The 18956-nt window shown below is 49.6% G+C and overlaps 7 protein-coding genes across 7 annotated transcripts, besides 1 other annotated feature; 4 read left to right on the top strand and 3 right to left on the bottom strand.

The window, feature by feature from the left end:
• Nucleotides 1-196: 196 nt before the first annotated feature.
• ACLA_034190 (uncharacterized protein) lies at nucleotides 197-5157 on the top strand (the record flags this gene model as incomplete). Its single annotated transcript, XM_001270641.1, has 4 exons — nucleotides 197-809; nucleotides 876-3785; nucleotides 3852-4078; nucleotides 4132-5157. 4 exons carry the CDS (start codon nucleotides 197-199, stop codon nucleotides 5155-5157), a joined length of 4776 nt encoding a protein of 1591 aa, XP_001270642.1.
• Nucleotides 5158-6425: 1268 nt separating this feature from the next.
• Nucleotides 6426-7816, bottom strand: ACLA_034180 (uncharacterized protein; the record flags this gene model as incomplete). The annotated part of the gene is made up of 4 exons (XM_001270640.1): nucleotides 6426-7007; nucleotides 7089-7273; nucleotides 7334-7424; nucleotides 7493-7816. 4 exons carry the CDS (start codon nucleotides 7814-7816, stop codon nucleotides 6426-6428), a joined length of 1182 nt encoding a protein of 393 aa, XP_001270641.1.
• Nucleotides 7052-7080: a microsatellite.
• A 1199-nt stretch (nucleotides 7817-9015) lies between the features above and the next one.
• Nucleotides 9016-10223, top strand: ACLA_034170 (CIA30 family protein; the record flags this gene model as incomplete). The annotated part of the gene is made up of 3 exons (XM_001270639.1): nucleotides 9016-9103; nucleotides 9191-9424; nucleotides 9496-10223. The coding sequence occupies 3 exons, from the start codon at nucleotides 9016-9018 to the stop codon at nucleotides 10221-10223; spliced, it is 1050 nt and encodes a 349-aa protein (XP_001270640.1).
• Nucleotides 10224-10390: 167 nt separating this feature from the next.
• Nucleotides 10391-11454, bottom strand: ACLA_034160 (phosphoribosylaminoimidazolesuccinocarboxamide synthase; the record flags this gene model as incomplete). The annotated part of the gene is made up of 3 exons (XM_001270638.1): nucleotides 10391-10764; nucleotides 10863-11238; nucleotides 11305-11454. 3 exons carry the CDS (start codon nucleotides 11452-11454, stop codon nucleotides 10391-10393), a joined length of 900 nt encoding a protein of 299 aa, XP_001270639.1.
• A 450-nt stretch (nucleotides 11455-11904) lies between these two features.
• Nucleotides 11905-14536, top strand: ACLA_034150 (putative anaphase-promoting complex subunit Apc5; the record flags this gene model as incomplete). The annotated part of the gene is made up of 7 exons (XM_001270637.1): nucleotides 11905-12619; nucleotides 12676-12769; nucleotides 12824-13235; nucleotides 13288-13411; nucleotides 13472-13578; nucleotides 13633-13769; nucleotides 13819-14536. 7 exons carry the CDS (start codon nucleotides 11905-11907, stop codon nucleotides 14534-14536), a joined length of 2307 nt encoding a protein of 768 aa, XP_001270638.1.
• Nucleotides 14537-14948: 412 nt separating this feature from the next.
• Nucleotides 14949-15703, bottom strand: ACLA_034140 (cytochrome c oxidase subunit VIa; the record flags this gene model as incomplete). The annotated part of the gene is made up of 5 exons (XM_001270636.1): nucleotides 14949-14994; nucleotides 15118-15125; nucleotides 15189-15348; nucleotides 15420-15441; nucleotides 15532-15703. 5 exons carry the CDS (start codon nucleotides 15701-15703, stop codon nucleotides 14949-14951), a joined length of 408 nt encoding a protein of 135 aa, XP_001270637.1.
• Nucleotides 15704-16084: 381 nt separating this feature from the next.
• ACLA_034130 (DNA-(apurinic or apyrimidinic site) lyase APN2) lies at nucleotides 16085-18266 on the top strand (the record flags this gene model as incomplete). The annotated part of the gene is made up of 5 exons (XM_001270635.1): nucleotides 16085-16092; nucleotides 16239-16284; nucleotides 16342-16474; nucleotides 16523-17232; nucleotides 17301-18266. The coding sequence occupies 5 exons, from the start codon at nucleotides 16085-16087 to the stop codon at nucleotides 18264-18266; spliced, it is 1863 nt and encodes a 620-aa protein (XP_001270636.1).
• Nucleotides 18267-18956: the final 690 nt, after the last annotated feature.

Genomic DNA, 18956 nt, shown 5'->3' with positions numbered 1-18956 from the left:
ATCTCCCCATCACCCATCACCCATCACCCTGCGACGAAACCAATCCATTCTCTCCTCCGAACTCTTCCATGGTGAACCAACCGCGCAACATAACCTTGTTTTCTAGTATTCGGTGAATCGCTTGGCGTGATCATCGCCCTCAAAGACCTGCTCCGATGCCCCAAATTTCGATGCTTGCATACACCATGAAGCTGAGATGATACCCCATTCTTCCGCCGGCGTCCAACCGTGGGGTCATCCACTGCGCGCCGTTCACAGTGCCTCCGGACTTACCGACATCCCACATGCTCTGGGTCAGCCCGATCTCCATCCCGAGCAGTCGTCAATGCCTGCGCCGCAGCCGCAAACCGGACCGTCGGCAGTCATCGACCTTACAGCGAACGGCGGAGAGGCGCAAGAGCGAGAACACCCGGCGAAGCGGCTGAGGTTGGATATTCATAGTGGTTCCAACGCTCGGGATGGAAGTCCAGCCTCTGCAGGGCTTGGGGAGCCCAAGAGCACTCCAGTTTCCACCAGCTCGAAGCCACCTCCTCTGTCATGGCGCGGACGCCCGGTCTGGTCCTTCCAGGCATTACTCTCGGAGGTTCCTGGAGCCGGAGAGCCAAATGTTGAAAGTACAACAGCTGCAGCGCAGGACGTCAAGCCTCTGTCGCCGCCGTCATTTCCTGCTCCGCCTTGGAAGCATAGCCCTGCTGATCCTACAGCGAGTAGTGCTGCAGGATTACGGGGGGTTACACCTGCCAAGGAAGTCCGCACTACTCCATATCACATTGAAGTCCCATCCGTCGCGCCAGTCCTGAGAGGTGATAGTAAGTTGTTCCGCGCCTTTCCCATCTATTGCAAAGCATTCTCTAACGATTTTATTTCTCTTATAGAGGTCGCGGATTTTTTGCCATGGACCGGAAACCATCCAGAAGACGTACTCAATGAACAGACAGCAAAACAGGGATACTACGATCGCACACAGGTGTCGCAAAATGAGTCTAATACTGCTCGCCCTTCCCTATACGCACAACTTAAGCATCGTTCCGGTTTGCAAATGCTCTCCTCTGTATTTGCTGCCGCCCTTGAGAAAAGACAAGGCCATAGCATGGTCACCGCGCCTTCTACTTTCAAGCCACCTCCGCGGGTCACGCTTACGGACAACAAACGTGAAGCTTGGCTTCGGGACCTGGCCAATCCGACTGTCCCGTTACGCCGGCTCAGTCGGACTATTCCTCATGGTATCCGAGGCAGGGTCCTTTTGGACCAATGCTTAACCAAGTGGGTGCCTGTCGGGCGGGCAGTATGGCTTGCAAAGTGTGTCGGCGCTAACGAGATTCGCGCCTTCAAAAGAAAGGGCACCAGTGGCGCCCTGGCTATTGGCCTGGAAGCCAAATGGGTTCGTGATTGGACCACCAACGTCCAACAGTTCCTTGACGGTGTAATCACGAGTTGTGGAGTGGCCGACTGGAAGTTGAAGATGACCTACGCGGTTAGCCTTACCGCTCGCTTGTTCTTCGAGCAGCTTCTCGACCATGATCAGTATCTTGGATGGTTTCTCTCCTCGCTGGAAGCAGCACCGCTCAACACCTTGCCAGTCTGGCTTCTCATGCTAGGGATCTACTGGAACCACCTTCTACGGTACAGAAAGCGTGGAAGGCGACTGGCTGAGCTGCTGCTCGAGAAGCTGTCCAAGGCCAACAAGCTAGATTCGTCCAACACACTTCGTCCTCTGGCGGATCGATTGTCGCTGCATATTAGGAAGCTCACACTCGAGCATACGTCATCGGCAGTGCTTCCGCATTCATGGGATAAGTATAAAGATCTTCTATCGTCTTGCTTGAACATGAAGGATAGTGTGCACAGGGCGGTCATCCAGAACCTGAGCGAGCGAAATGCGCGGGTCCAGCGGCCGAGGAAGTGTCAAGAAACTGCAAACCAACCACCACAACAACGCGTAATCCAGCTATTCGACTCCATCCGCTCCACGCACGATGTCACGGCTGTTTCCATTGCCTCTCTCAGTGCCATCGACGACAAAGCCGCGTTGGTTTTCAAGCTCTTGGAGTGGGTCTCTACGCCGTTTCGACATGGTATATGCCGTGTCTATACCGGGGCACGCCTCCTGCGGAAATGGAAGGTAGCTGGGGTTGACGTGGACTCCTGCATCATCTCATTCCTCGCCGAAGGCCATGACGGCAGTCATCTGAATATGGACAACATTTATCATATTATCTCGGAACTGGTTCGATCTCAGACATTCTCCGTGGGTCGATATCTCCAATGGTTGATGGCGAAAGGAGTTGCCGACTGTTCAAAAGATTCTCACCAGCACCACAAACATCTATCTGACGATCTTGAGCTCCTCCTCCAACTTCCGGTCAGCCGCCTTCCAGACCATGTACGCAATCTTCGCAACACCCTGCTTCACCGCGCTGGGATTGAAGTCTCGAAAGAGGAAGCAATGATTGCGACCCTCAAGGCATCCATAGCCCAACGCCTTCCCAATATCTTTTCTAGTGTAACGGACAGTGCCATGTCCTGTGATGTCGCGCAATCAGAGTTGACATGGGCTGTCAAATCCGAGATCGGTCAGTGGATTCGCCGTGGAGTTACAGAAGGTCGACGTGGCTCTACCGGGAAGTTTCAAATTGCCATTGGACAACCCGTGCTCTCTGCCGATGAATTCTACTCTATCCGGGACATCTTGGAAGGATTTGGGGATTTGTCTATGCTTGCGGACGTTCTCAACCAGGCTACTAATTGTGATGACGGACTAATTTTGGCATCCGCAGCTGATACAGTCAACTACCATTTCCAATCTTTTTCTGTCATTGGTGCTTCGACAGGCCTTTTCAGGAGATTTGTTGAGTCTTATGCTCGTCTCAAAAGACTTGGCGTGACGAGCTTGGATTTGATACTCTCTTTGATTGACCTTGGACTTCATCTACCTGGAGAGTTTAACACGGTTGCTCTTCTCCGCCAGGATCTTGGCCGGATTGAGAACAAATCATCCATGGCAGCACCGTCGCCGCTTTCCGATCACATCCCTGCTACTTTCAATGAAACTGATTCATTGTTTCCGGAGAAGTTAGATCAACTCCTGTTCTCTGGAGGTGGCATGGATGAGTCCACTATGGATGCAATTTTCAATGCGCTTATCACTTCGTTAGGCCGTGCTGAGGATCGAGTCAAGCTGTCGGCTAATGATATTTGCCGGTATCTAGCGTATCTAAGGCCCTTCCACCCGAAGCATTTCGACATCATGCTAATTCGCTGGATCTGTGGCCTTCTGAAATCGTCCACTCGAACAATGCTGTCTCGAGTATTGCCCCCTCTAATTGGCGTTGGATGTGTTACCATCCAAGCCTTCATCTTCCTCGTGCGGAGACTTCTGCAGTCCGAGAAGGTGGCATCGATGATTCCACACCCGAATGACTTGAAAATAGATCTTCTTCAACTCCTTGTACCACCGCCAGCAGGGCAGAGTCGGTACTTCGATATGGTCACATATCGGTTCCACCTTTCACAGAAAGAATTTCTATCTAAGCATCCTGAAGAGACTTTCAATATCATTCGCGATGCTATCGCCTTAATTGACTCTCAGGATCAAGATAATCATTCTGATCAAGGACAGATGAACCTAAACCAGAACGCCATGGTGCTGCTTCAGATTTTGCTCACCAAAAATCCGGAGAGTGCTGTACAATACTGTACTGAAAAACTCATCACCCAGCATTCCACATCAATGATGGTCTTAACTAAGGCGCTCGATACTCTTCTGGGATTTGACACAGGACCCGGTAAGCGCGATATTCGGTCTAATCCAAGATTCTCGCTTGTATTGTCACTGACGTTGTACCGTCCAGACCCACCAAATGTCTCCGTGGCCGAGAAGGTCATAGAACTCACCAATGATTTTTCGCTGCCATTCTGCCAACTGAAGCTCCAGACTCTCTTCAATGCTGAAGCTGGAAGCAATGTGAAAAACGAGATTGTAGACGTGATGTTCAAGGCTGCGATTGCAGATTCTCGTTCAAGACGATCTAACTGGGTAGGTCTCGTTCGTCTCATGAACCAGGATGCAGTGCGACAGGTATGGTGTCGAAACCCTTCTACCAGGAGCGCTCCTCGACTGACTTTGTCCAGATTCGAGAACGAGCTGAGAAGAGCTTCTTTGCTATACCTCTGTTCGAAGAAGCTAATGAAGGCCGCTCGATGAATAATGGCACCTCTCTTGAGACGGCAAAGCTATATCTGACTATCATTGAAAAGCTGGCGTATAGCATTCCTGATTCAGGTGTCCAAGGGGTTGGTTCTGTCCTTGTGGAGAAAATGGATCTTCTACTCCACAAGCTCGTCAGCATGCAAACAAGTTATAACGGTTCCACTGAGATGAGACATGGTATTGACGCAGAACAAGTGATCCAATCTCGCACAGAATTTGAGCGAAGTCTTGCATTTTGGTTTTCTGCGTTGCTAAGGATGATTGTCCTCCACCGGAGTGCCTTTAGCATTCCGCCAGCACCTAAATCCAGCGCGTCCCAAGAACAAACGCGCCTACTTATATCTATATTTTGCATCACTCTTGCACGCCTCCCGGATAGTGTGCTGCGCCTCTTTCCAACGGCCGATTACTTTCCACATTCAATGAGACAGGGGGACCACCGTCCCTGCCCAGGGATCCTTTTACAGACACATGCACTGGATGTTGCGGCATCCCTCATTGATATGTTTCCGGATGAACTTCGTCATCAATGTGCCCGGTTCCTCAAAGACAAATGCTCCCCTTTTGCACAATCTCAAAACGATTCTCGATTTCTCTATCTTCTGGGCCCCCTAGGGGATGGCCCGACCTCGAACGCCACACTTCCTGTATCGATCCCATCACCTGCAGCATCGGGATCGACTCCCGCCCCTACCCCTTCAGGTAGTCTAACAGCGGGACCCTCCAACCCTCCACAACCTGCATCAGCATCCTTGGGGGTACCGACAGGATTGCCGGAAGGACTGAATTGCGGAGCGAGTCATCTGTGTCTCCAATATCGCGGCCGTGCCATTGGAGCCTACCCCGTGCGTCCTTGGGAACTTCTTGAAGACGCGGCTCCCATTGCCGGCACCAACGACACTGCAGTCAGCCTAGGATACTTTGACGCCCGGCGTGTCAGGGCCTAGGCGCATTCGCAATCTAGGATGTACCTGGGGGCTTACGCAATGATTATGATTATGACCGCTGTATATATTCCTTTGTCCTGTTTTCATTGCCTTCGTTGATTACCACGTATATTTGCAGCTTGATACCATCTATATTTGCATTCTTCTCTCTCCTCTCACTTGCCTCGTTTTGTCATTACACCTTTTCGATTGTTTGTCGAAGCTATCTATATCACCTCCTCTATGCACTCTGTTTACTGCATTCTCATCGGTTTTCTACTCACTTGTGCCTCTCCCTGGGACTGTGTGTGTGTCTTTTTAATGTCTGGCATTTGAGATCTGAGCGCGCAAACATCTTCCTTGTTGACAATGGCATCTGGCATCAATTATGTGGTTTGACGACATGCATGGCTGTGTATTTAGAGCCTGGCGTTCATATCGGATGGGTGGTTCAATTGCACTTGGCAGGCAGCATATGCATATACACCTCACTCGTGGCATGGTCTCGAATGGTCTTGACTACATGGAGTATTGATGATGATATATACCTGATTACTTGGATCCGTCTAGGCACGAATGTCGACTCGACGGTTGACCCAAACCCAGACCTACAGACTGTGAATCCCCCGAATCTTCCCGCCCATTACTCGTTCATTGTCGTCCCGGACTTAAAGTAGCGGCTGGCCTGATAGGCAGCGCTCTGCTCTGAGATGTAGGTGTCATTGGTGGCAAAGTGCTGGTGCCTGAACCGGACTAAGCATTACGAGGAGTACACTACTTTCAGCGGGGAAATAGGGACCCCCAAAGGCACAAGCTTTAGAGTGTTGGAAAAAGGTGAAATAATTTGTATTCGTGAGTCATCTCGAGTGTAATGAGTGTGGTTGCAACTATACACTTCCAGCCTCTGTCATATCCGATATCCAAAACAAAGTCAAGATCAACATAGACAATCTCCCAATTATTCCTTCCATCCAGTATTATAAATTCCTCATGACAGAGCAAAGATAGTGAGTATAGAGCGTAGATATATTATTTCCTTCGAACCGGGTTGTCGGTTTTTCGTTTTGTCGATTTTTTGTCGTCGTTTTTTATTTTTGCGCAACTGAGTTCGAAGTATATAGACCGTAAACGCCAAACGCCGTAGAAAACAACCAGAGAGGTTAGAGTGCCGTTTTTTCCCGCCAACCCGCCCCGGCACCCTCCCCAGTAAGGACTGGAAGTTTTTGACTTGCCTCTTCCTCACAGGGACTGGGAAGAGGTCTTGTGTGCATGCGTGGAGTGCATGGCGTTTAGATGGACTTGGAGCGAGATCGGCTCCGGATAGTGCTTGTGGACCTGGGCAAACCCGCAGTAGACGAGTCGCCGGAGAGCAAGTGGTCGATTGTGGATTCGAGATACTCAGGCTGAGGTTGAGTCTGGGGCCCAGCTTCGCTGATTTGGACATCCGTAGAGAAGGAGTCAAAGGCCGAGCCGGACGAGTACATTGATGCAGAAGGCGTACGAGCGGTGGAATTGTCTGAGGACGGCGTGCTCCATTCTTCCCGGAGATGCTTTGCGCGCTGTTCGTTCTCCAGGTCCTGGATCACATCGAGGAGGAGTTGCTCGTCCTGGTCGTAGCCTCTACTATGGGCCTCTTTGCGGACATATTCTTCGACGGTGTGGCCGGTCTTCGGCTGGAGTTCTGCCGGTAGGGGGACCCGTGTGTGGCCCTTGTCGCGCATAAGGTCAGCAATTTCCTTGGTGCGCCGGCGCCGGGTCGATGGGTCGTTGCTGTTATTGTAATACGGAGGTTGTCGGTAGGGTCTGGGCACCAGAGGACTGCCCTCGATATCCAGCGGAATGAGGTAGTAGACTGGATTTTTCTTGAATGCCTGTAGGTGTGGGAGTTAGTCATGTGCACCAAGATAACAACATTATGATGGTGATGATGATGATGATGATGATATACGTACCTTGACGGCGTCTTTGAAGTCGTCAACAAAGGCAAATGTCACTTTGCAGATGATAGTCCACATTCCGAATTGGTTGAGAGCGTGTTCGAAGCCACATGCTTCAATGGGACCCTGCCAGCCGAGGGCCATGGAGACGTGGTCTTGGGTGACTGGCGCCCCGTCCCGGGAGCCGAAGCATGCCGTTCCTGTGTCGATATCAATAGGATGGTCCACAATAGGACTGGTCAAAGGGCAATGAAACTTACTCTTTCCCCTGGCTCTTTCGATGCGCAACCAGCGGTTGTGAAGCTTGATGTTTTCTCCCCAAGCCAGTGCAGTATCGGCATCTTCGACTTTCTAACAGGGGGTCAGATGATGTTCAGGAGACAGTATCAGACAAAGACAGGAGATATGAAGATACTGACCTCAAATTGCACAAAGGCCCCAGGGAGATTGCGTTTGTCGAGCTTGATCTTGACATGGCATCTTCCAATCGAAGAGAATTTCTCCTGCACATCTCGTGCGAGTGTCTCAGGATTGATACCAATTGCCAAACTGATAGACGTCAGTATCCATATGATTGCCAGGAAGACGGATAGGGGTACGTGCTTTCCAACGAAGACACAAGCGTCTGGAGGGAATAAGCCCTGAGCGTTTCTAGCATTGGGTTCTTGAAACTGTCTATCCTGGCGACGAGGATAGGCTTGATATGGCCCGTTTGGGTTCGGAAAAATGAAATGCAAAACCATCTTGAGCGAGGGAAAGCGTGAGGTTTTAGCGAGTGGTATAAACGAATGAATGAAGGTTTTTGATGCTTGTGTGTGTGAAAGCGTGTAAGAATCAATGTAGACGAGTACTTGCTTGTTGATCAATCGAGAGGTTTGAAGTATGAAGAAAAGGGGGCCCACCAGCGCGAACAGGCTAGGATTTTAATCCCAAAGACTCTACTGTACTTCCTGCCTAGCCCTGCTCGTCTGCCTGGCGGGCGTAGAAAGGATGTAGAGGGGGTCATAGTACTGTGGTTTGCAGTTCTATTTTTGATATCTGAGCCGTTAAATTCGTGGACGCGGAGCCCTGAAGGGGAAAATTATGACGCCAACAAGAGGTCAAACAATGAAAAACCGTCAGACTGCAGATCATTTGAGTCAATCCCTCTTCCGTCCAGTCAAAAAGACCAATAACTCAGTCAAGCAACCGTCTGTACATTAAGCTTATCCATGTGTAGCTCTTGTTTGGCCCAGGGATGATCAGCGGTCTGTGGTTCAGGCCCCAGCAGAGCATCCGTCAGATTTTCATGACTCTCTCTCCCTGATGAGAAGACGATGAAAACGGGACATGTAAACATTAAATAGTTGGCCAAGCTGCCAAAAGTTGGTCCTTGGATGCCTTTCGCTATTGACAGCTTCGAGGGAGTTCTCATTGAACTTCGACTTGTATTGAATCATACTGGGGTACCATGTGCAGCTCCAGCTATTTGTCACAATAACGGCGTTGCAGACATAATTAACCGCCATTTCTCTTCCTTTGTTGACAGTAGTATATGCTACTAGGCATCCAGTCAGTACACTGTTTTCTATCCATGGATCTCAGAGGCATTACCAAATTTGAGACTGCCCGGCAAGACTATTGCTAGGGAAATACATTGCCTCAGATTAATGGTTCTGGTGTTTGTTTTTGTTGACTGAATATGAATGTTGAGAGTAGATATGTAGTAGTTTATGAAGCATGTAGTTCCTGATATGCCCTCAAAGCCTCAAGCGAGACTCGGGGTTATCGATCAGATCTTATCGTCGGGACCGATCAGCTTGGCGTCACCAGAAGGCGACATCATCCCAAGCTAAACAACTCTACGCTCTTTGAGCAGTGAATACTCTCAAATTCTCGGGCAGAATTATTTCCATCTGATTTTGCAATAATAATCTGTTCATTGACTGAACCGCTTCCAGTCATGTTTCCCACCGCGAGGTGTCTGTCCGCGAAACCTGCGGGATTCTTCAAGCGCAGTGCAGGAGAGCTTTCGCGTTTATCGAGGATCGGTAAGTATTCTAACGTCTGTTGTCGAGCTCCTTTTAAACTCCCCATTCAATCACTCACAGCTCGCTGATGATATGGATGTTATATAGCCTGGAATTCCGAAGGCCTCCATACTCCTACCAAGCCGTATACCCTCCTCGACTTTGAAGATGAATCTGCCGTTTCGGGCTGCAAAACCATGGCGGATCGTGCCGTAGGCGGGTTCAGCACAGCCAGCCTTGATTATGTCCCTGCGGATCCTTCAACGGGCTCCCCTGCTCATGCAAGATTCCACGGGAGCATCTCGACAAAACTCCCCAACAACTGGAGGGTAGAGAGAACTGGTATGTTCGACTATTCTCGCTCGCATGGCGCGCCTGCACAGAAGGACTAAGACTCAGCGGGACCAAAATAGGATATGCGGCTTTCCGCAACAAGGACCGAGGGCTCTGGCTCTTTGGTCGGCTCTATTGGGACGTGGACCCTTTCTCGTACCTGGCTCTACGAGTGAAGTCTGACGGCCGGCGGTACACCGTGAACCTCCAGACCGATTCCATCGTCGAGACAGATATTCACCAACATAGACTATACACCCGTCACCACCGCGTTCAGAACCAAGTCAATGCAGATCGCCTTTCGTCATTTGCATCGAGTGAGACGGCCGAACCGCCCGAGCTCGCCGACAGCCTCTTCTCAGGCGGAATTCCTGCTTCTCTCTCCGACGTGCCTCCCGAGTCTACAATTATGTCCTCGACGGCCACAACATCCGGCGGCACCGGCTGGGAGACAATTCTTCTACCTTTTAACTCGTTCGTTCGTACAAACCACGGTCTCGTCATGGAGCCGCAGACTTCTCTTCTCCGGCAGCGGGTCAAGAGCATTGGAATTGGTCTCACAGATCGAATCGAGGGTCCTTATGATTTACGAATTCATCGCATCTGGGCGACGAACGGGATCAGCGAAGAAGAGTTCAAGGATGAGCAGCGGATTTGCGGAGCGGGTGCGTTGCCTATCGATGAAGGTGTCAAAACGGGTTGGACGGGCGACTCTCTTTCTAGCGAGTCAGATGGAAAGGGGCAAGAAATAGAGGGCGGGAAGAAGGCGAAAGGACTGAAGGGCCTGCGCTCAGAGTGGGAACCGTAGTTGGACGGATTCCAGGGAAAGACTTGTACTATACTATTTGATCATCATACTTCGTTTACACTCAAAATTTATTCAAATTTCATGGATTTATTTATATGCCATTATCTCATCATTGGAATCTTCTTCTACACTACGCTGTCGCCATCTTATGCAAATGCTAAGTGGCCTTAGTTACCACCGGTAATCTTCTCCCAAGCCTCCTTATACTTCTCGGTGGTCTTCTGCACAATCTCGTCGGGCATCCGGACGCCCTCCTTTCCTTTCAATCCCTCGCTAACCAGCCAGTCCCGCAGGAACTGCTTGTCAAAGCTCTGCTGGCCACGGCCGATTTCGTAATCATCCTTGGGCCAGAAACGGGACGAGTCGGGTGTCAGGACCTCGTCAGCCAAGACGACTTCATTGGTCTCCTCGTCAACACCGAACTCGAATTTCGTGTCGGCAATGATAACACCGCGGGACAGGGCGTAGGCGTGTGCGGCCTTATACAGCTGTACGGCAAGATTGGCAACAGTGGATGCGTGTTCACCAAGGATGGCAGCAGCTATTGTTCAGCAATTCATTAGTTTTGAATTGATCAAAGAACCAATTTCCATAGGTCCTACAATGTCATGTACAACCATGGACCGGACGGATACATACCTTGATCCGGGTGAATATTTTCATCATGCTCGCCCTGTTCAGCCTTGGTGCTGGGAGTGTAGATTGGGCCATCAGGGAACGCCTCGCTCTCTCTCAGACCAGGAGCGATCTTGATGCCATGGACAGTACCCGACTTCTTGTACTCATTCCAAGCGGATCCCGTGATGTAGCCGCGAACGATGGCTTCAATGGGCAGAATTCTGAGTTTGCGCACCTGCATGCTTCGGTTCTGAAGCACTGGGCGGAGGGAAGCAGGAATCTGAGGGGGGAGGTCGAGGGTGATGAAATGCGTGCGCACAGAGGGGATCGCATCGGTCAAGATCTTGAACCATGTCTTTGTGCATAACGTGAGAAGAACTCCCTTGTTAGGGATACCCTGGAGAGACAGACATTAGCAGACCTGACATGAAGTGTAATTAGAGTATTTGATGTAGGTCCATACATTCTCCATGATCACATCGTATGCGGAGATGCGATCAGTCGCAATGAAGAGGAGAGTCTTATCATCCACCTCATAGAGATCACGGACTTTTCCCCGGGCAATCAGGGGCAAGGCGCCCTGCAAATCTGTGTTCGTAAGTGCGTCCGCCATGATAATAATGATTGCAATGACAATCTCAGGATGTGACTCAGGAACAAGTCGAGATGCGATAAAGATAAGTTTTTTGGTGGGGTATATCTATGAGTGTCTGCCTCAGGCACAAACTGAGTGCCTTAACAAAACTTCCTCCCTTGACATTGCAGTTGCTGTGTTGTTGGACCCGGACAGGCTCAATCTCACAATTCAACAATCAATTAGCGAGCTTGACGGGGGTTGGTCGCGTTACATTATCCTTTTTGCGTGTCTTTTCAATCAAACTCGGTTGTTTGGACTTGAAATCTTATTACGCGGTCTGATTGCATACAAAGAGACGCGCTGATGTTTCCATCACGAAGGAAAGGTCCAGCATAGCTCGTCCATTCGTGGGCCAGACTCATCATTCGACGAATAATGCTGAATCTATAAAGAAAAAGTATAGAAGATACAAAGAGAACAAGCAAAATGAGTCGTTACCTGACCCCCTCGAAGATCGCTCTTCTTTGCCTCATCTCCATCTATACTGAGGGAGTCGTCCCAAATTCCTCCGCCATCCATGTCCTCTCCTTTCTTGTAGCTAACCTGAGTCCCTTGGAATCTGGCTCAGTCTCATTTTCAGGCAAAGGAAATCAAGGATGTGCAGTCTCTGTTGCTGATTTGGAGGATGCACTTTCGTCTAAAGCTTCCTCAATACCCGGCCGCTCGGTATGGGATTTATTTCTCAAGAAGATCTGGTCCATTGATTCTTGCGACGCTCTGGAAGTCTTCTTTGCCGATATATGTGACATACTGGCCAAGTCTCGTGAAGAACAAATCCGCGACAGGGATAATGGCCTTGCTCCTGAAATCGGTTGTATGCGCCTCTCGAGGTGTTCGCCGTTGGGCGCATTTGTGAGAAGGGCCCAGCTCGAATTCACCAGGCTCCAGTTCCACGATTCCGTCAAGCTCTGGAAAGGCTTCGTTCATTATCGGTTGCCAACCTACCGGGTGTGGTCGAAGAAGAACCCATCGGCTGAACGGGATCCCGTGGATATCAACTTACTCGAACTCAAGTTGGACACATATAGTCAGCTTGCTCAGGTGGCTTACGGTAACATCGAAGCTGATGCGGAAGATGAAACATTTGTCAGTACTAAGGATGTGGAACGACTCCTAGAGTTCCAAATTGGCGAGTTGCAAAGTATACATGTCTTTCCAGGTCTCGAAAATTGGTTAAATTGTTCTGACAGAATGTAGGGCTCGGAGGGAGAGTTCCTGACGGCATGAAAGTGCAGCTGGAGCGTATAATATCATCCGGCGTCACACTACCAAATCTGGTCTATTACTTGAGGTGAGTCTCGTTTGTTCATGTTACAATGACTCAGAGATTGCTGACGGGCCCTAGGTTTCTCGATGCCTGGCGTGCTGGAGATTATCCATCATCCTTCGACAACCTCCACCGCTATTTTGATTATACTATGCATAGCCGTGACCGAAGCTCTTACCAGTACGCGTTACTCAATCTCGCTATTCTCCAGGCCGACTTTGGGTGCTATGGGGAAGCAGTTTCCGCAATGCAGGAGGCTGTCTCCATAGCTCGAGAGTCCCACGATATGAATTGTCTGAACTTCTGTATGAGCTGGCTGTATCATTTCGGGAAAGCCTTTCCAGAGCAGATGAAGGATGTCCAGAACACTGGGATGCTCGGAAACGAGAAGGAAGGTCTTGCATTCTTAGAAGCCAAAGCAAAGGAAACAGAGATGTGGAGTCTTTTGAGCACGACATTGTTGAGTGAGGCCAAGCTGGAACTACAAAATGTGGGTATCGTCATCAATTTTCTCCTCAAAGTAGATTCTAAAACTTTCCCAGGGAGAGAGCCTTGCATCTACCATCGAGAATATAGTTCGGGCGTCACACCTCAATGTCACAAAAAATCTGGTGAGCTCAATGGGTCCTCAGCTTCTGCTACAAAATGCGCTGTACTCCAGAATAGGTATGTTTCCCAACACAAGAACTTCTTTACAGCTGATCTTCAATCACTAACCTTCATCAGGGGTGACCCACCTCGCATGGCTCAGTAACGAGATATTTCGCCAATGCTATGCGAATCGATCACCCTTCGAGGACTACCTCAAGAGCACATTTCGTAGCTGCGAGTTGGTATGCATAAGTGCCTCACGAATTCTTCATATCTGCTAACATAGAGTCTACAAGTTGGCTCAACAAGGTCGCTACAGGGATATTTCAGCCTTAATGAAGCAAGTTGCACCTGAAAAGCTACGATCTTTGAAAGAAAATCAACATTGGACGTTCTTTTCAGGCATCCTACAACTCAAGCGGCAGATATGCCGGTGCGTCTATCCTCACTCTCTACAGTCAGCAAATCTAACACAGTAGTAGGGATGATAAAGTGGCAGCAGACCACCTTCTTTCACAACTTGAAGCAATACAACTTCCAGGCAACGATGCCTCACTTCTGCTATCATTTCTCTCCATAAAATACAAGATTCGACAAGGTGACTATGGCCGAGCTTTAGAGATCGTCGAGCAAACGGCCCAATCCATACACCAAGACAACTTCGATATATACTCTCAGGTCAGACTGCTTTGCTTCAAGGCTCGAATCTTCCAGAAGACAGGAAACCCGCAACGAGGATTCTCACTCGCAATGAGAGCCGCCAGTATCGCACACCGCTCGAGACTTCTCCCTGGTCTTTGGGAAGCGATCTGCGTACTGGGCGGGGTCCTCCTGAGCCTACGCGAATTCGAAGCTGTCCATGAGATGATCGAAAGTATCATGCCTCAGGTTCTCGAAACCGACGATTGTGACCTAACTGCACAAGCGTATTCGCTCCTCGTGGATGCGAACATGGGCATGGCAGGTAAACTGTGGAGCCAGGGGCAGAACACGCCCGCCAAGACGGAATATATGAACCGTGCTTTAGGCTATCTCGACTGTGCCTATGATCAATATGAGGAGATCGAAGATATCAAGGGCCAGTGTGAGATGATGGCCAAGAAAGCCACCGTGATGCATCTTACGGGCGACTTGGTCCTGGCAAATGATTATGCGGCCAAATACCTGGACCTTCAGAAATTATCCGGGGTAAGCATATAGCAGGCATAACAATGTATATTAATGAGCTGCGTTATGATGAAATCGTTTGTGAAGATGTCTCGCCGACCGAAGATCTTGCTTTGCAAGATTTGGTCGAATATCGGGTCGAACCAACACATTGAGAGTGCAGACCATATTTGAACTTTCGCAATTCTCCGAATCTGACGCTTGGTTCGATGTCTACTCGGTTTCACAAAGCTTAGGATGAGACGAAGATTTTGAATGGAACAAAGGGAATTCAATAATCAGCATTGTCTTGGTAACTCCTATTCAACTTCATCAAAGAAGCCCGGCCTACACTCCCACAGCGGCTTTCGCCTCATTTTCGCAGTAAATATACATGCATCCGTCCCGTTCGCGGCAGAGCCGAGACTAGTCAAAGAAGCAGTTATCCCTAATCACTGAGAGTAATTTAGGTGGCCTTCTCCTTGTTGTGGTAGTTGACGTCGGAGTTCCAGCTGCATAATAGTTAGCAACACGAATTGAGATGATCCGAGTCGACGAAAGGTATGGAGCCAAGATGGAAGAAAAAGGAAACTTTGACGGATGTCGGCTTGAATTCATCCAGTGAGATAACTTACAAGAAGGTCTAGAGAAGATTTCTTGATTAGCAATTGTAACGATACAAGCTGTCGTCAGAGAAAACACTAACCTTGTCTCCGTCACCCCAGGCGAAGTTCTTCACACGGATGTTCTGGTAGGGGTACTCGACACGTTCCTCAAGAGGAGGCATGTGCTCCCAGTGCTCCCAATGCTCGTTCCAAAGGTTGTAGGCGTTGAGGCCGGCAAGGATCAGGCAGGGAACGACGGCACTAGGTAGTTGTGAGTACAAAAGCGGGTGTACTTGGTAAAGAGAATATCAATTGCGTCAGGCAAGACATACTAGGAGAGCTTGCGCCACAGGTCTACAGAGCCATTGAGTCAGTACCACACATATAACAAGCATTCTTAATCATGCACAAGGTCGTCTGAAAGCCAATTGGGGGTATACGCACCACTGGTGGCAGCGGCGTGGTGCTTGACGGCAGCTCTCTCGCGGTTGAACTCGTTGTCGACCATCCAGGGAAGCTTGGAGTCGGTGCCGTTGAAGCGGCGCTGGAAGGCAGAGCGGACGGGAGCGCTGCGCAGCTGCTGAGCAGCGCGGAACATAGGGCGTTGAGGGAACATGGTTGCTGGAGGCAGTCGAACGGCTGTTGCGTCTTTCTTCTGCTTTGGCGGACAGTAGTGGGATTATACGGACGTCGGGCGTTCCGGCTTAACGAAGCAAAGCCGGTTTAGCGTCCCCGTGATTCGTCTGTGGGCGACAGTTGATGCCTTAGTCATCCATCAGGCCATCGCGTGATGTCACGGCGCCTTTGGGTCACGTGGAGTCACGGGATAACTATCCTGCAGCTCTAGGGTCGACAGTAGTAGGCGACAGCACATCTATTCCATGCAGTTTATGATTGAATCCACTTTATTTCGATAGTCATTGAAGTTCGTCCTCCGGGGGTATGTTCCCCTGCATTTTCACTCCAAAAGAACTGCGATGGGGTTTCGTATCACAACATGGAATGGTAAGCCCCATTGATATCGGAGACCTATTCCGCTATGTGCTGGGCTGAACCATGAAATGTATACTGATTCCTTAAATAGTAAATGGGATCCGGTATGCTCTATGAAAAATCCTTATTCTCAACTCTTAGTTGATGGGTCGCTGCAGTAATCCATTCTCTTATGAGCCATGGAGAGGCAATAGAACATTCGAGGTAGATAGTACATCGTTGTTCATCGTTGTGTTGAAGCCAGACACTCATTTTGTACAGTATATGTTTGACATCCTTGAGGCCGATATTGTCGTGTTTCAGGAGACCAAAATCCAAAGAAAGGACCTTCGTGATGACATGGTACTCGTTCCTGGGTGGGATTGCTACTTCAGTCTGCCTAAGGCGAAGAAAGGTGCACCCTCTTATGCTCGACCTATTACTGCGTTCTAACAATATACAGGCTATTCTGGAGTTGCAATCTATACGAGAAACGCCACATGCTGCCCTATCCGTGCAGAAGAGGGTCTCACAGGATTGCTGTGTCCCCCGAATTCATCAGTGTCTTTTCGAGAGCTTCCCGAAGATCAACAGATAGGAGGATATCCAACTCTCGAACAACTCTCAGAACTCGAGACAGATCCAGTTATCCTGGACTCCGAAGGCCGTTGTGTCATCCTTGAGTTCCCTGCATTTGTCTTGCTGGGTATCTACTCACCGGCCAATCGCGATGAATCGCGGGACAGCTTCCGCCACAACTTCATTGACTTGATGGATACTCGCATACGAAATCTGGTTGCCATGGGCAAAAGAGTCTTTGTCACAGGCGATATCAATATCGCAAGAGGGGAGATCGATGCCGCTCACGCCACAGAGGCTATTCGGAAGGGAACGGCGACGGAGGATGAGTTCGTATCTACGCCGGCACGGCGTGTTTTCAATCAATTGCTTTCCGATGGTAAGGTGCTCGGAGCACGAGATGAAGGAAGAGAAGAACCCGCCCTCTTCGATATTTGCAGGTCATTTCATCCCGAGCGAAGAGGGATGTACACTTGTTGGGAGCAAAGGATAAACGCTCGGCCTGGGAATTATGGGTCACGGATAGACTACGTCTTATGTAGCCTGAATACGCAGGATTGGTTCTGCGATTCAAATATTCAAGAGGGCTTGATGGTAGGTTTTCTCCATTATAAAAATCTCATGATTACAAAGTCCAGCTGACGATGTTTGAATTTGGACAGGGTTCTGATCACTGTCCGGTCTATGCGGTGTTCAAAGATACTGTGCGCCTTGAAGAAAGAGAAGTCAATATGCTCGATATCGTGAATCCGCCAGGGATGTTCAAGAACGGCGAGCGCCAACAGGAATATACAACGAAATATCTTCTACCCACATCGGGTCGGTTGATACCGGAATTTGATAAACGGCGGAGCATCAAGGATATGTTCTCGCGGAAGCCCTCAACCACCATGCCGACATCAACGCCAAGAGTCCCGACCTTGGAGCATTCTATGTCTACCCAGGAGACGCAGGTCTCAACCGCTGGTCTAGGAAGTCCAATCAAGACGGCAGCTGGCAGCAGTCAACAAATCAAAGGAGTTGTTCGCAAGAGGTCTCAGAAGAGTGAGGTGATAGCCCCTGTCTCAGTCAAGCGTTCGAAGTCCGGCACGGCCCAGCAATCTACACCTCCTACCGCTGGACAAACCAGTCTGAGAGGGTTCTTTAAACCAAAAAATGATGCAGTTGGTCGGACAGGGAGAAGTATATCCGGGAATCCTGAATCAGTGTCTAATGGCATAATCACAGAACAGTCAGTCGCGTTCCCTATAAAGTCTACAGAAGTAGCGACGTCCACGTCCTCAGAGGCAATGCAGGCGGTTCCGACAGACACAGCTACACAGGGAGATCAACCAGATCTGTCAAATCCTATCGCACCCGCTTCATCTCAGGATGGCGGCTTTGTCATTGATCCCATTGTCAGTAAGGAGGACTGGTCAAAGCTTTTTACGAAACGACCAGTTCCAAGGTGCGAGGGACACCAAGAACCATGTATCAGCCTGACAACCAAGAAACCTGGTATCAACTGCGGAAGAGCTTTCTGGATCTGTCCGCGGCCTCTAGGGCCTAGTGGAAACAAGGAAAAGGGGACCCAGTGGCGATGTCCTACATTCATCTGGGCAAGCGACTGGAACCCTTCCGCTTCGTGAGATATGTGTTTGTTAAGACTTCGGTTTTTTTCTTTTTCTTTTCAATTGTGCCACGATACCCTTTCTCTTCCTGTTCTTAGAATCCTAAGGAATGTGGTTTGATCTTATTGCGGACGAATGTTCGAGGCGTTGAGCCTTTTCCGCGATAGATTCACACACAACACAAGGTAGCTATCAGATGGAAGCGTCCGTCAGCAGACCAAATTCCATAAATATTTCTCACAGAGATAGGAACCATTCGCAACCTTGTCTTCAATCAATGGATCTACAGTACCAGCATCCACTTGAGTAACACATCTCAGCCATACCAAGGCCCCTGAAGGATGCATGTCGCGGATAGGAGCATTGGTATGACAGCCGCACGGTTCCTGAGCAGGTGCCACATGCAAGGGCCCGTCAATCCACGTCAAACGACACATAAGAGGCGTTGGTAATGGAACTAACGGGACTGCAGAATCCGTCGAGTAACCTTGCAGAGGCAGGAGGTCCGAATGCAAACGCGCTCAACTTTAGCTCGACCTCGAGGTTTGCTGGACTACCGAGTATGTGCGAAGCAAGACTCTAGCACCACGCCTGCTATTTACTTTCATTATTTGTATTTGTCTAAATGAGATGTGCTAGCTCGTAAAGCATTTAGAATTTGGGTCTTTCGAGGCAATGCCACGAATCAAAGTCGATGTCCTGGGGACA

The sequence above is a fragment of the Aspergillus clavatus genome, genomic scaffold (genome assembly GCF_000002715.2).
Source record: "Aspergillus clavatus NRRL 1 1099423829802 genomic scaffold, whole genome shotgun sequence".
NCBI classification, from domain to species: Eukaryota; Fungi; Ascomycota; class Eurotiomycetes; order Eurotiales; family Aspergillaceae; genus Aspergillus; species Aspergillus clavatus.
This window is presented reverse-complemented; position numbering and strand designations above follow the sequence as displayed.